Here is a 16631-nt window from a genome sequence, read left to right on the forward strand (position 1 = left end):
TGGAAACGCTGTTTCTGAATAGGATTAAACGAATGACAAACACAAGGATCATCGGTAACTTTGATAGAGAAATTAACAGTAATCGAGAGTAATCAAAAACAATTTAAAAACTCGAATATCGTACATAACTTGAATTTTTAAAATTCTAATTAATATATTAAGAGAATAAGACATTTAAAAGAGAATATATAAATTGAATATAATACAAATCAGTTATATCTTCTCTCTCTACAAATTGCCGTACAATATTTTCATATTTATCTCTAGAAAATTAATACTTACTACAAACGTCACGTTAATGTTATAAAGTAATCTGAAAAAATCACCTCTTTAATGAATGTAGCGGGGAACATTGAATTTAAAAATTGAATTTATCTTATCCAATTAATTCTTCTCTTTAACTAGACACGTTATATTCGTGTATTTCAGATTTTCCGTTTACCTCGTAATAGATAAAAAACAACCATATAATCGCTTCATTGATTAGATGGACAAACAGATAATCGTTTGCTCCACTGACCAGTTCAAGCGGGTAAACGAATAACAGTTTGATTGATTAATCGTTCAGCTCTTTATTTGATTGCGCCATCGAACGTACGTACATACGCGCCCGTGCGGAGTTACAAATTCATCAATAATCTGCACATGAAAACGTCATCTACCCTCTTTTTTTGTTTGTCTGTTATTCTTTTGTTATTTGATCTCTGTGCATCCTGCGATTTCTGAACGCGCTTTTATCAGCTACACGCTACACAATACAGCAGCGAGGTACAGCATCGATATGTGTAATACTGCAAATGTAACAGATTTATCCCGTGACAAAGCAAGAGTATAAAATAGTAAACGGGAAACAAGATCGCGCGATATCTTGATATAGTCACGTTAATTTTCTTTCCTAAGATTGGATTTCCGATAGATAATCGCGACACGTGATTCCCACGCGACATTTAGGACATTGACCGATCAATCCGTGGTGGATAGACAATCCATACGGCCGTGCGCGTAGATGCGTATACCGTTCTTACGAGGATCAAAGGAAGCGTATCTAATTATCTCAAGCACACGCTAGATGCGGTATCCGTTACAATAGGATTATCATATGGTCAAAGTGGGCGATACCATAGTACATAGTGGCTCCGAGTTGGATATTAACTCACCTCAGGGTAGACGGCTCGACAAGGGAAGGTTAGACACGATTACGAGGGACCGTCCCGCTATTGGCACACGTAATCGTCTTATAATTATTTCGCCACAACACACAGTCTGCTATTTCGCAAATGAATATAATTCGTGAACGACAGAGTGTGGACTGCGGCGAACGGATTTTGGAATTATTGCAGAAAGAGAAAATACCCGTCGAGATGTGAAACTACAAATGCGTAAATTAAGCGCATTTATTCTTCAGTTAATTCCTCAAACGGCTATCCGCTCGTGTGGAAGTTACATTGCATACGAAACAAAAATAATTTCGCGTATGTCGTTAACAATTCAATAAAGGAGATATATTTAAAAACGGACGTGTAACTCGCCGAATGAAATGTAATTAATAGAATTTAATAATTTTATATTTCGTTTTGTTGGCGCCGAAAAATATAAAGCGCGCAATAAGAGCCTATGAGTCACGAAAACAATTTTGATTGAAAAAAATAATTACTTTTTATGCGATTTAAATAACAGTTTTACCGGTGTGCTCGTAAAAATTTTTCGTACAATCGCGTTACAAGAATATATGCATTCATAATATTTAATCGCGAGATACATATCATCCGGCATATCAACGAATAACGTGAAAATTGATGATTGGTTTGTTAATGCGAGAGAGTTAATTGTGCGGGGGTCAGTATCAAGACATCGCGCTCTCCGACATCGCCGAGACGTGCTAACTTTGCAGAATTCGGAATGAAAGACCACGTCGTTATTTCTCATCTTGTCTCCGTCGATTCCCTTGACCAGGGAAAGAGAAAAAGGAGGGCAACGAACGCACGCTTTCCTCCGCGTTTCCGCGAAGAGCACGATATTTGCTCGGGCGGCGCGCGAAGCGCGGGCGTTAAAGTTTAAGTGTGCATAAAGCCGTCGAAACGCGATAAATATTACGGCGTCGTAAGTCTTAAGCCGTAACTGGGCTCTCGCGCCGCGCCGCCCGCGCCGAGGCCGTCGCGGGCTACGCCAAAGAAGACGGAAAAAGAGAAAGAGATATCCCGAGATGCTCGCGCGCCAGCGCGAGCGGGACGGTCGTCGAGGATGGAAGAAGGATGGTAGGATAGATGGGGGAATTTTAAGATCGTTGTAGGAGTCTCGAGGAGGCTGTCGTCGTGCCAAGTTTCGCCGGCCTGTCGGCTTTTCGTCTCCCACTGCATCTTTGCGACGAAATTTTCCTCCCTCACGCTGCTGGCCCGCGGAAAGATCGATAACCCGCGTCGTTCGCCTTGCGGCCTTTCACTCACGACTGCAACGAATCTCGCCCCGTGAACCGTCACGAAAAATTCAGTGTAATCGGGACACGAGATACAGAAATAAAATATCCGATTTTCTATCAAACATAGATATTTTCTATCAAACATAGATATAAGATGAAATCACAGTTAGAGGGAATTCCGTATCGGAGATGATTTAGCTTTTTTTCGCTGTCCGATATAGCTGTCCTTTTTCTTGTTTGCATAAAAATAGATATCTGATTGCGTTTTCATGGCTGATTACGCCTTGCTTTCTCCTAGCGGTCGAGCTCTCTTGTATACTTTTTTCTTTTTTCCATCTCATCTCTTCTCGCTAACGTGCGAGTTTGATCGCGTTTCCGGCGTCGAGCGAATGCGTTTCAACGGGAGTAAGCGAGCGTGAATTATTCGAATTTATTTCGTCGCTGTGCCGGCAAGACGATAACTTTATTGCCAAACGTTAAAACACGCTGAGAGTTAATTGCAGGGGAACTTACTGTGCTTTCGATCAATATGTATCTGTATCCAGTATCTGTCATATTAATATTAATAAATTCCACCTTTACAAGAAAAGCTCTTTTTCGACAGCATCCAAAATTTTAATTATGTACATATTTTTGCTTTTTACGGTAATATTACTTGTTGGTCTATTTTATTCATTGTAAACTCGGTAGATTTTTAAAAAATTTGAAAGGATTTTTATATATTCTTTTAAAAAATGTTTTTTCGCTAATATTTTATCCGAACCGATCAAACATACGAGAAACGACAACGTTCATACTCTTTTGCACTGAAATAATTTTCTGTACAATTCAATTTATTTGAAATGAGTCAACTGAAAATAGAAACAAATAAATGCCGTTTGTGGTCTGGAAACGAATTAACGAAGCTTCCAGCGGAAACGTCAGATTATAGAAGGGAAAGATTATTAGTCGAAAGATGGTTTTGTAAAACCTGGACTGGCTTCTTAAATATTCCGAACAGAATGTCGCGGTAGAAGCTTATCTGGAAGATACACTTTTATCGGGATGGTATCTTTATCGGGAGGAGAGTGATTTTGATAAAGACCGATCTTTTAGATTAACCCACATTGCATATAGATTTAGTTATAATGGAGAAAATGATCACCGAAATCAAATTTAAATTCAGCCAAGAAATTACATTCGTGTTCCTTACACATATAATAATAGCTGCGTTCAGCAGACACAATTGTTGAGTTCGTCTTATCAACATTCTACGTTGATTGGTTGGTTCTAAAAGTAAGAGCCAATCACGTTCGACTGCTACTGAGCGGCTTGGTCTGCTGAACGCGCCCAATGATATAAAAAATGGATCATTCTTCAAACTAATATTATAAAGTTTAATATGCGTTATATTAAAACCAAAAACGAAATCTACTTAAAAGCATAATCAATACATATATTCATAGATTTATACATATATAATTAATTTATTTTAATAAAATTTATATAGAAAAATTAATTTTTAACGGAATTTTTAACTTAGAAATTTTATAAAAATTATTTGTGCAATGCTATAAAAATCTTGCTGTTTTATATATTTTCCGAACGTTTTTGCATACAGTCTAAAAAAAAGAAGAATTCGAAAGTACATACCGTGCAAAACTTTTTTAATTCTAAATTTGTTACTAAAAACGCGCAGCCGTGTAAAAACCATGTAATTATTTTTATTTAAAATAAAGTTAAAAATTTAAATCAAATTTATACGTGAGTTTTAGAAATAAAGCTAACAGGAAGCATCTATTTCCTATTTAGGCGAATTCTCTGTCCAGCAGAAAATATACGCGTCAAACAACCGCGCGTTCGGCCTCGGCCGTCGTCGTAAATTTCGCGAGTGTTTCCCAAGCGAACGCACCTAATCCCCGATGCATTCTTATGGAGCTCACTTTCCCGGCTTCGACTATTAATCGTGTCTACGCGACGGCGTATTGTATGGCCGCTTCATTATGGAGAACATTAACGCGAGCGGCACGTATACGCCAAAATTTAAAATGCACGAGATCTAAAGCTCGGTTAATAAACGCGTTTAGTGGCAGTAAAACTTCTTGCTAATGGTGCGCCCGACTTTACGCCTTACCGCGCAAAGTTCCCAAAGAGCGACGCTGTTTTTTATGCCTCCGAAACAATGTGGGATTTAGTATTAGACGTCTTAGGCGAATAAGGCCGAGATAAGCGACTGCATTCTGAGAATTCTCTTCGTGCTCTCTCTCTCTCTCTCTCTCTCTCTCTCTCTCTCTCTCTCTCTCTCCTTCTCTATTTGAAAAAGTATAGTTTTATTAAATAGTATATAAATTTTATTTCTCCGGAAATTATTTTATATATTTCAACTTAAAATTATAAATATTCAATAAAAGTTAGTCGCCAGTGATGAAATAATTAGGTATAGTTAAACGGCCTGACTGGCAAGTTTTATTAAGCATAACACAACAGTTGTGTTATGCTTAATAAAACTTGCCAGTCAGGCCGTTTAACTATACCTAATTAAAATTATAAAAAAGTGTGCATGAATGTTTGCTTTTTAAGTACTTTGTTTATAATAGAGTATATAAATAATATGTACTTCTTTTCATATCATCTTAGAAATTAATAGTAGCTGCAAATAGAGCTGAAATAAACAGCGTTATGTCGTATAATTAACACACATGTACCACGTTTATGTCTAACAATTTTTCTCATTGTTTCACAGCACTACCTCAAGAAAGGCCAATGATAACCGGAGAGGAAAAGGTATACGCGAGCGGAGACGTGCTCGCGCTGAATTGCACCAGTGGCAAGTCCCATCCTGCCGCAAAACTCAGATGGTTCGTTAATGACCAGCAGGTGAGCGCAATAGTTTTTCGACGTTTATATTTCTCGCAGCATCGGGGAAGATATTGCACAACGCAGAAATATTGTCTGTTGAATTGAATTTTCAATGTATCATCTTAGTCAAAGATACATACATAAACAAGCTAGATGCACGACAAGGAGAAAATAGAACGTTTCACGATCGATATTATATTATTGTATCTTTGTCGAGTGGCAGCGTTTACAGCGTGTACTCGCTGTCGCACGGATGGCCAAACTTGCACAAAATCTATTGGACATGTATGTATAACGTTGAAGCCTGAAATAGCATGTGGATAACACTAGCGGGCAGAAACGGTCACGCGTTGGGGTTGCACGGGGTTGTACGGCGAGAGGATGGAAAACGAGAGAGAGAGAACGGCAAGCTGGTTCCACGGTAAGCCGACTGAGAGTTTGACCGTCGTCGCGGCGATGTGGCTCGATTTCATCGCGTAAGCAACGGCGACGCTTGATGAGCCAAAGCTCCAATTAACGACCGGCGAAACGGATTCCCATTCCTCTCATACACAGCTGCATCGGCCACCATCGTGCACCGATATTCAGCACCTGGAAACCTTCTAATACGCGATCAGTGATACGCCGTGGTTTTGCCTACCTATTATTCTCTTGCCGTCAGTTCCGAACTTTCGTTTGTAGCCCCGCGGAGATAATCGCGAATCGGACAAAGAAGGGTCAAAAGCGCGCGTTCAGAAAGGAGGACGAGAAAAAAGCCGAGACTCTCTAATTAATTCGTGGCCAGAGAGGGGTCAATTTGCGTTTGCGATAGAAGAGGAAGCTTCCGAGTAGAGAATGCAGGGTTCGCGCGAGAGTTCCTGGCTTAATTGTTATCTCCTCCTTCCTGCACGATGATCTCAGATGAAAATCCGGAAACGAATTTTATTTTTATCCCACTCATTCATTTCGCTCATGTTTTTAAATCTAACACACTCGCTTGCTGTTTCGTCGGTGTCTGTTTTTCACGTTGGCGAACGAACACGCGATAAATCCACGGAGGAACGCGCGTGTGTGAGAGAGAGAAAGAAAGAGAGAAAAAGAGAGAGAGAGAGAGAGAGAGAGGGAGGGAGAGAGAAGGTTCTATTCTGCCGCGTGGGATTTTTATTTCTCTCGTTTTACGTTATTATTACAAAGTTTCCTTTCTCTCGCCACGTCACGAATAATTCAATCCTCCTATCGCTCGAGGCCGCCGAAGCTTCTATCGCATGCATATTGATGTATCGTTATCGGCGTTGCCGGGTGAAGAAAACCCGGTCGTACTTCTTGGCTCTAAGCGAGAATAGGGAAGAAGTTCGATAAAATCATCGAAGATAAATGGCAAGAATATCTCCGGGTTTTTTTTTGTTGGCCGCCAGCAAACTCGTATAATTATTTTCGTCCGTTCTATTAACGAGAAGGATAGAGGAACAATTAGACGCGCTGGGAATAATATCTGTGAAAATAAGTAAAGCTATAAAGAGAGCACAGATTAATCTTATCTTAAGCAGAAGGATTACCACAATTATAACTTGCGCGGAGTGAAAAAAAAAAAAACTACTGACCGTCTCCGTTTGTATTCTTTTGTTAGATTTAACCTAAGTATACAGCGAAGTAAGTGTTATAACTGTTTCCCTCGCGAGAGGTTTCCTCGCGAGGATCGTAGCGCACTGCCGAAAACATGAAATTACGGCGCCTTGAGAATATTCAATTTGCGAAACTTGAGACGGGCCCTCTTTTTCACCGTTTACACGAGAGATTACTCTCGTCGGCCGCGCGACGGGCAGGGACGGAACCACGCGGGGAAGTGTGTCAATAAACGACGCTCTTACGTCGAGAATAGGCAAATCACGTCACGTAAAGTGCAAGTGCTTTTCGACGAAGCTTTAAAGACCCCGAAGATTACGCCAATATACCGAGCGACGCTTCTTTAGAGCCTCTCGCAGTGAATCGCATGCGGCGGCGCCGAAACTTTCTTCCTTATCTTTCGGACTCCGGTCTTCCTTTTCCGCGGGAACATACCTCTCGCTTATGCTTCTTCCCTCCCCCGCCCCCTGTCGAACCGTTTTCCCTCCGAGAAAACTTTGCAACGCTCCCAACGACGTCCATTAGAAGTTGCGCGAGTTTAGTATAGCACTTAACAAGTAATATTGTTTCGGAAATGTTCGTGTCGCAAGACTCGAAAAACCTGTTAACGCGAGTCAAGTAATCTCGCGAAGGGAAAAAGTTCGATCGTTCGCCAACTTAAGGAATATGTAGTGGATGAGCGGTATGATAGGAGAGAATCGTGTTGCCATCGTAAAGTGACGACGAAGAGCGGCCATAGAGCGGCCAAACATCTGATTTTTTAAGGTCTGCTTTTTTTTCCAAACTCGCAGATTTTGTTTCGATATACTTACATTTGTGATCAGCAAATGAAAATTGATATTAATTTTATGCCATTTAGCGCTTTACATTATTCAATCTTTAACGCTTTAAATTGAACATTTTGTGCGCTGTTAATAACGGCTATGTTATTCAGTTTCATGATTTATTCCAAGAGAATTATTTACTTTTGAATTATTTTATACATAAAGAAATTATTTTATCGAATAAATATTAACTTTTATACATATTAGCTGTGTCGCACTAAAATTTAAAAAAGAAAATCGTTATAACTGCAAATATTCTAACTTTTCTTCTACTCTCTTAGTGCGCACGGCGCGGCGCAAGAAAATAATGGTCATTCTGGACGATCACGTCGCGGAAAGAAAGCGAGACCAGCTGCGTTCCAAATCCCTACTTTCGTGATAACCATGCGCTTTTTAACCCTTTGTCGTCGTCACATAAGAGCGGCGAAAATGGCAGCACTCCTCGAGAGTCGTCGTCGCCATACCAGCCAAACGAGTATTTTTATGAATTATGTTGCTATAAAAAGAAGTGTTCTACGTTGTAGACCTGTAATGTGGCACTTCGCTCTGCAACGAATATTATGTCGCGGTCGTGGTCTGTGTCTGCGAGAGACGGCAACAGATCGAGGGTAATTTCGCGGGGTCCTAATGAATTCTTTCTGGCCGAGTAGTAGGTATTACCAGCCGGTGTGTGAAACCAAGAAATTCTTCTTCAAACGGCCGTTCATTACATGGGTCATAATTTCGGGCTCCTAATCGCTGACATTGCATCAATTACTTTTACAACAATCTAAAGTGTTCTCCATTCTCGCGGAATTTTTCAACGTGATATATTTGTTACATTTGCATAGTTGTACATTTGTTCAGAGCCCCAACATGCGTGAAGACGAATAAATAATTACGGAATGAACTTACTTGCGTGAGCATGGCAATTAGTCATTCGTGTTTACTCGTATCGCTTGTTCTGAGTTTGGTCTGGGAGTCCAGTTCAAGACATACATGTATGTACATATTTGTTTACAAGAAACTATTATGTTAAAGCTATTACGTTACATTCGAGGATCATAAATTATATTACGATATCAGAGAACACGCGCGAGATATTTCGATAAGGAAGGTAACAAGAAAGGTAACTCGCACAGGAGGTCTTGTTATCGTATTGGAACTCGTTGCTATTTCGATGGAGAACAAGTGCAAAAGAAAGAGGTAAAACTGGATTGGAATCGTTGGTTTCATATAGATATATACGTAATATATAGATATATCGTGAGAAAATCGTAGGAAAAGAGAAGTCGGAAACGGGGGTAGCGATCGAAGCGAGTACTATCGACGGAATCAAGAGCTTATTCCGACTAGCTTAAAAATTATTTAATCTTCTCGCCTTTATTTTCTTATTATCCCGCTTTTGTCTTCTACCGAGCGCGCCGAGACAAATTGCCGGACGACACAACTGTTCAAAGATAGCGCGTAAGTACGCCGTAGATATGCCAGGGAGACGACGAAATTGCATCGTATTTCCACACAAAATAGAATATATGTAGCGAAATATATAGCGCACAGTTGCGTCAGGATAGAACGCGTCTCGCTACAAAGGGACGTATACGCCCGGCGACAAAACCCGGGCGGAAGCACTGCAGAATTCATAAAATGATAGAGAAAACGTAAAGCGTTAGAATTTGTCGATAATATGCCGAAAATGATATGCGGCCGCTGAAATATTCCAGCGTATACTCACAGTGTTATCAACTGGATCCTCGCTTGCTCTCGCGATACCGACGTATCCTTTTGCACATCATCAGCATTCTTCCCTCGAGATGCTTATCCATCCAAGGGTGGGCGAGAGGGAGGGACAGGAGGGACGACGCGACGCGACGCGACGACTGTCCTCGGCAACATTTAAACGACGCGACGTCGAAACACGAGGCTCGTCGTTTTCGCCCCATTTGCGTATAGCCGTGTCACGGCAGTCTCGCGATTTCGTTAATTACGAAATTCTGCGCTTCAAACGAGCGTCGTCGTACCGAAACTTTCGACGAAGTTCCGTCCGTCAACTTTCGCACGTTCCGCGCCGTTGCTCGTCTTGCTTAACGCGCGTACACGCACAAGCGAGGCCCGCGTCAAAGTTTTTCGTTCGCGTGAGAAATATTCGAAAGCCCGTAAAATGCCCGTGTAACAATTCGGCATGCCTGCGCGTATGAGTGAGTATGTGTGCGTGTGTAGGTGCATATGCATATATATGGGTACGCAAAGTGGTTTATTAATAGGAGGCAACGGGGTCGAGTCTCGACTTTCGAAGATAAACGGGAAGACACATAGAATACAGTCATACGCGTGGAGTAAAATTGGAAGAACGAGAGAGAGAGAGTTGAGTGGAGGAAAAGGCGGCGCGGAATAAGCGAGCGGAATTGTGTCGCTGTCGTGGCAAAAAATGGAAATTCCAGTCACATAAAATACGACGTACGGGTATAAAGAACTTGGAGGACTTGAATTACAAAGCGAGATCCGTATATCCGGCTGTTGCATGAAGTCGGGACATGGATATGGCGAATCTGACAAACGCGCGTCTGAAGGGACCGTCGGAAAGTATCATTAATACATTTCACCGCGCGTATATTTTTAGCTTAACAGTAGGAAAGAAATATCTGCATTAATTACGCTTCCGCGCGATCATTCTGTAACATTAATAAGATATAGGATATACCGATATAGGATACTTTCACAATGAATTTGTAACTGCAATTTCGCCACTCGAAATACATTTCGCGACCGTAATCACAAATGCAGAGCATTTTATCTGTTTATTTATTTAGTCACAAATTGAATTGAACGATTCCAATCTTGCGAGAGACAATGCTGGAAGTATACAGAATAACAATAGCATTTCTCCCCTATGTAACATATATTGCTCCCACATTTTTTTACTGATCCTACTTTCAACATTTATTCTCTACGTACCACCTCCAGCAACAGTTTCTCGGTTATCCTATATTTTATGTCTATTAAAAACTGTGCTTTTTCGTAACGAATGTTTGTTATAACGTTTAATGCGTCTCATATACAATAATAAGAACTTTATTCAGGATACCCCGGCGTTGTTTGCCAGCACGCCTGTTTACATTTAATTCCATTTCAACACGATACTCCGTAATCATCCTCGCGATAATCTCGAAGCTACCCGCGCCGATATTAACTTCGTCTCTAAACGATATTTGCTCGTTTTATCGCAGTTGCACGCGATGCACGTGGTATGCATTTATTAGAATCGGCGCAATCACATCGAAGCATCGCGCTGGTGCATTATCGTCGTTCTGCAGCGTCACATTCATGCTCCTCGTTTCCTCCTCAATGCCTTTGCGTTCTTCGAGGCAACAATGTACCGGACGCATATTGCATCCCGCTCCGACATCCCTTGTTTCTCGGCATCGCGGCAGAGTCTGGCCTACGATTTATTAGATGTATAATTACCTGGCACGTATCCTATGCTCTGGATTTATGTCTCCGTTCTTATGCATGGATCAGTTCCAACGAGAATCGCGCTTAATTAACAAGGTTATTTCGAGATTTTGAAATAATAGTATCTTTTTTCAAGTGAATATCTATAATTAGCTACTTTATCTGCAAATAACAATCGTCTTTATTTGTTAATACCTGCATTTTTATATTTTCTATTTTCTTAATAATCAACCTTTTCTCAGACTTAATGAATTTCTCAGATAGTTAATTACACGAGATTAGCATTAATCTAGATTGACGCGAGCAATTTTAAGAGATAACAAAGATTTATTTATAGCAAGGCAGCGTTGCCCGTTTATTCATATTCCAAGCTTGTACCGGCGATCGATCGACGGTTCCATGCCCGACGGAACTTCGCGACGAGCGACATTCATTCTTCCCCGATGCTGCAAACGGAAAGTTACTTTCAATGCGACTCAATTCGATCAGCGGCGAAAAGAAACGTTGCGTAACGAACGATGGTTTTTCCAGGTGAAGCCCGATTCGGAGCAACTGTTCGAGCAGCACGGGCTGTACTCGACGATATCGAGTCTACTGCTCGAGCTGGAGCCGGGTCATCTTGCCAGCGACAAGATAAACGTTAGGTAATTTCGGTGTTTACAACGTGCAGTATATTTCCGTCGTTCGACAGAGCCGTTACCTATGGCACCTCGGCGCATATACTCCCTATAAATATACATCGCACTTGCTCGCGAATAGGATAGCTCGTTTTACGCGAGTTTCGCGCGATGGAGCGCAATAATTTATCCTTCCGTCTGGCCGGCCACCACGCTCCAACTCCGAAACATGATCGAATGTCTTGTTGCAGGTGCGAGGCGACGGTAGAATCGGCTCACAAACTCGACAACCCGTTCGTCGATATTCGCACCACCGAGGTCTTTGGTAAGCCCACATGACACTACAGTAACAATCGATATATTAACCGACGAACGAATCGCTATCGGCGCTCGAAATCACGTGGACGAAAATAAAGACTCGCGATTATGGACGCTCTCTCGTGCCCGCGAATCTGGTTATTTCAATCAACCTTCAGTCAAACAGATTAAACACGCGAATGAAAAGAAGAATTTGAAATTAACGTTCGATTAATATATAATTTTCGCTGTTGTTAAACCCATTTTAGATGATATAATATGAGATAACATCAGAGATAGAATTATATATAATTTGATATTCCGTAAACATATAATAATGCGCATAAACGTACATAAACACTTGTACATCAGAATTATATCTACAAAGTTAATATTTATGTTTAAATTTTCTGCTTTATGTGTACGTACGTACTATTTTACTAACAATAAGCGGAAAATGCACACGACATATGTACGTGGAGTAAACTGACAAATTTAATAATCAATTCAAAAATTTTAATTACACATAATTTGATATATAATTTGATACAGCAATGTCTGAGAATAAATTATATGCTTGTATTGAGAACAAAATTATTTGCATTCGCAATGTATCTTTATTAAATTGCTGTATATGAATGCGTATGATCAAAATAATAAATTATCATGTGGCAGAAAACGAGAGAAAATATGAAAATAAGAAAAACTAGTGCGAATATAAGATTTAACACGCGACTGTATAATATAAGAATAATAGACACATATGAAAATATTCTCTTTTACATTATAATTTGAATATAAGATTAAGAAATATAATACATAAAACTTATGCTTAATTTATAATTGCATTCGAAACATATAAATTATAAATAAAATTCCTGAATAGCCTGTCTAAAACATTCTTCAATAATCACATTGTGTAAATTAGGAACATCGAAATCGTAATTATTCAATGCATTTTGCGCCAGGTATAAGGCAAAGGCAAATAGAGCTGTACTCGCGATTAAGGGTGTTTGTACTCGCAGCAACTTCGGTTATCGATATACCGTACATTTCTTTCGTGGTAACCACTCGAGGAAATGTACGCGCTTTATTATTTCCTGGCATGCGAAATTAGCATGGGACCCGCGTTACAGCGGGGCCCGACTAATCGACCGACTCGGTTCCCGCGGGGAGCAAGGGTTGCGGAGAAATTAAGACAATAATTTACAACCGTTGCCACCTGCCCTCGCAGCACGCTCTCACCCAGCTGCACCTGCACAGTTACTTTATCCTTTCCTTCGCCGCGCCCCACCGGATTCGCTCGCGACCGCGGTGCGTTCGTTATCATCTAATTCCTACTTAAATTAGTTTCGACCACTTTTATACTCTCCTCTCCTTGCTTATACCCTTCCACATCTTTGATATCCAGAGCATCGTTATAAAACAATCGATAAGCAAACTAAGCTATATAATTGTAATAAGTGGTGCGAAATTATGGCGGTGCGAAAGCGCCTCGTTTCCCGCGCGCGCGGTGTCGCCGATGGGGAAAATCGGTAGAGCGAACCGGAAATGAGGGGGTGGGGAAGAATACGTGATTCATCAGATCGTATACAGCGGTGTATGTCTATATGTACTCGCGTTCCCGACCAACAACGCTCGCGGCAATGCTCGGCGCAACGCGCGATTAAATATTTATCAACTAATCCCTCGCGTCACGCAATTCGAGTTACGATAAGAAATTCACGATTCGCGCGCTGCGTTACAGCGCGCACACGCTCGCGGACACCGGGCGTATGCCGATATACATATATCACGAGTTTTACCGCAATAGTATTTTTCGGCTCGCCCGATGGACCATAAATCGACTTTTCGCGAGAGCACTCGTTTACACGCGACGTGGCGGCAATATTTCGTGGCGATGTAAGCAGAGTATTTTTCGTGGGAACGCACAGACACTCGCAGTTGACTGGTCGTTGAAATCGCAATAGTGGCATTCGAGAGCGAGAGAGGGAGAAAGAGAGAACGAGAGCGAGAGTGAGAGAGAAAAAGAGGAGAAAAAGAGAAAGAGAGAGGGAGAGGAGGGGGGGACGCACGCGGTACACTCCACGCCTGCAGCGTCGTGCTTTCGATTCGGGTCAATTTTGGCAGAATGAGCCACCGCGGCCGATCAGCCAACGATTCACACTGTTCCGAACGTGCATATCTCTCTTTTATTAGGGGCACAAAGGTAATCAACGATTTACCGCATTTGTATACGATTGTGTTCGCCGGCTCGAAAAATACGTCGAAAAATACGCGACCAGTGGAACACCTGCCGCGGACACGGATATATATTTTTTTTTTGTAATTTAGAGGGTGCTGTTACGTGTCGCGCGCTCTCTATTTTTGTAAGTTATGGCCGTTGTATTATGGACGAATATCGCCGTTAAGATATCGGAAACTGTAATAAGTGACACAAATTGAACAGCATATTGTTTTAAGAGATAATCGATAATTTATTACATCGTGATACAATTGGCTGGCTATAAAGGTGCCTTTTCACGTTGACGCTCGACGCTCATTTTCAGCAAGCAAAAATCTTCAGAAATAATATCTTTTATTTATATATATATATCCATAAAATATTATTACTTGAAGATATTACTTGAAAATAATGAATATTTTACGTATTTCAAAGTCTATGTTTGATTGTACTGGGACGATTAACGACGATTCAGCGACGACGCTGAATATTAAACAAATTCAACTTCATTTCTTTGACGCTAGCATCAAAGCGAAACCACCACGTTGACCTTGTCGACGCTCATTTTCAACGTCTCATGAATTGGCTCCTTAAAGAAGGTAGTACATTGAAAAATACGCTTGTTTCAAAAAATAAAAAGAAACAATAAGTACGGAATGAGTACGCGTAAGATATTTTGGGCATTGCGTGTCGCAAGAGTGGTGAAATTCGTTCCAACAATACGAGCAATAATTGCATTCCGATGAGAAGGTAAACGTTTTCGATTCGACGACGATGGACGATTTTTGAGAATGCATCGCGAGGCCGCGCCGTGACGATCGTAACGACTCATGCATTACGAATGCGCAACGAGAATGATCAAATGTGCGTTAGCTGCATGCCGTCGCGTCACGCCGCGCAATACAAATCCCGCGGGCGGGCGAAGGGAATTACAATGCATATAATACCTGGGCATTTGACTATATAGCTCCGCGTATAACTATGCTATTGTAAACCGACAAACATTTCGGCGCATACAAACGCGGCCTAGTTATCGGGATATTTTGCCGCTGTGCCGCAGTCGACAACGCGTCTGGAAATATTCGCGTCATAAGTCGAGCCAATTCCCACATTGTTAGTTAACGCGCGAAACACGTTCCGCGCAAAATTCCTATGAAAACGTTGACCCGTTGACGGTTAATTTTGCGAAATAGGAAGGTCGATGCTGGATGTAATAACGAGTAATTCACGAACTTGAAGAGAAGGAAAATATTCATTCCGTTAATCTATGAATAATTCATGAATTTACTTACTTAGATAATAGCGCTCGATAATAATCTTTATAACATTTGTCGTTATCGTACCCATTATTTACCGCAAACATTACGGAAAATACCTATTATAACGAAACATATAAGGAAGAACGTATGCTTTTATCGTCGCTAGATACCCCAATGGTACTCGGCCTAATTGCATAAGTGGGCCTCCGAATATCGACCGGGCGAGCCGAGCGCTGCACGACACCGGGTAAAAGGGTAAAAGAAATAAACGCAAAGGGGCAACGGACACGCGGGGGAGAATAAGAGGGAAAAGAGATGAGAGAGAGCGAGACAGCCGGTCCCGGTCGGCGGAGTCAAGTCGAACAGCGCCGTGTAAGAAGGAGAGGACAGGTAAAAAGAGGCAAGGCAAACCGGAAAAGACGTCGAACGACTCGAAGAAATTGCTCTTAACGATCTTCGATTTTCTCGTTAGGCGGAATCGTTCTTGGAAGCGCCCTACGCGACGGCCCGGCGCTACGCCTCCTGCATTTACCGCCGAGCTAGCTACCTATAACTCGAACCTCTGCCAACTATCAGTTTTCTTTCTATCAGCGGCCACCTTTCGTCTCCCTGTGTCACTCCTCCTACCTCCTCCTCGTTCCCTCCTGTACAACCTCTCAAATTATCCTTCCGCACCCCCTTTCCTTATTTCTCCTTTAACCCAGTCACCGGTTTAACTCGGTCACGACGTCGTCGATCCTGCCAAAAGGCGTCCCGTTCTCGGCCGGCTTTAATCCATTTTAATCAGACGGGATAAGTTAATTTTAAAATATCTTCGTAATTTTGCTGTTTCATATTTTGTTAGTTATGTAATTATATTTGTACTCTGTCGAGAGTAGAATTAAACCGCGAACATTTATTATGCGTGAGACCCGCATATCTGTCGTTACTAATTTAACAAAACATATGGATGCATTGTCACACGAAATATAATTCGTTTAAAGAGTTAAATATTTTGCAGTAATGTACGTATTTAAATAGTTTTATTCATGTATTTTTAAGTTATCATAAAAAAAATAAAACTGCAGCCAAGAATTTAATGTGATCATCGAGTGTCATTCCTGCATCAGTAATTTGATCTAA

At 41.2% G+C, this 16631-nt stretch overlaps 1 protein-coding gene across 2 annotated transcripts in view; it reads left to right on the forward strand.

Annotated features, from left to right (window-relative positions):
• LOC139822855 (cell adhesion molecule 2-like) overlaps positions 1-16631 on the forward strand; it is an 83441-nt gene that overhangs the window by 59773 nt on the left and 7037 nt on the right. Inside the window, exons 6-8 of one of the 2 annotated variants that reach the window (XM_071795000.1) lie at positions 5139-5272; positions 11644-11756; positions 11981-12054. In XM_071795000.1, the coding sequence (XP_071651101.1) occupies positions 5139-5272; positions 11644-11756; positions 11981-12054 (321 nt within the window). The remainder of the gene's footprint in view (positions 1-5138; positions 5273-11643; positions 11757-11980; positions 12055-16631) is intronic. The other variant, XM_071795001.1, reaches the window with a different exon arrangement.

The sequence above is a fragment of the Temnothorax longispinosus genome, chromosome 12 (genome assembly GCF_030848805.1).
Source record: "Temnothorax longispinosus isolate EJ_2023e chromosome 12, Tlon_JGU_v1, whole genome shotgun sequence".
Classification (NCBI taxonomy): domain Eukaryota; kingdom Metazoa; phylum Arthropoda; class Insecta; order Hymenoptera; family Formicidae; genus Temnothorax; species Temnothorax longispinosus.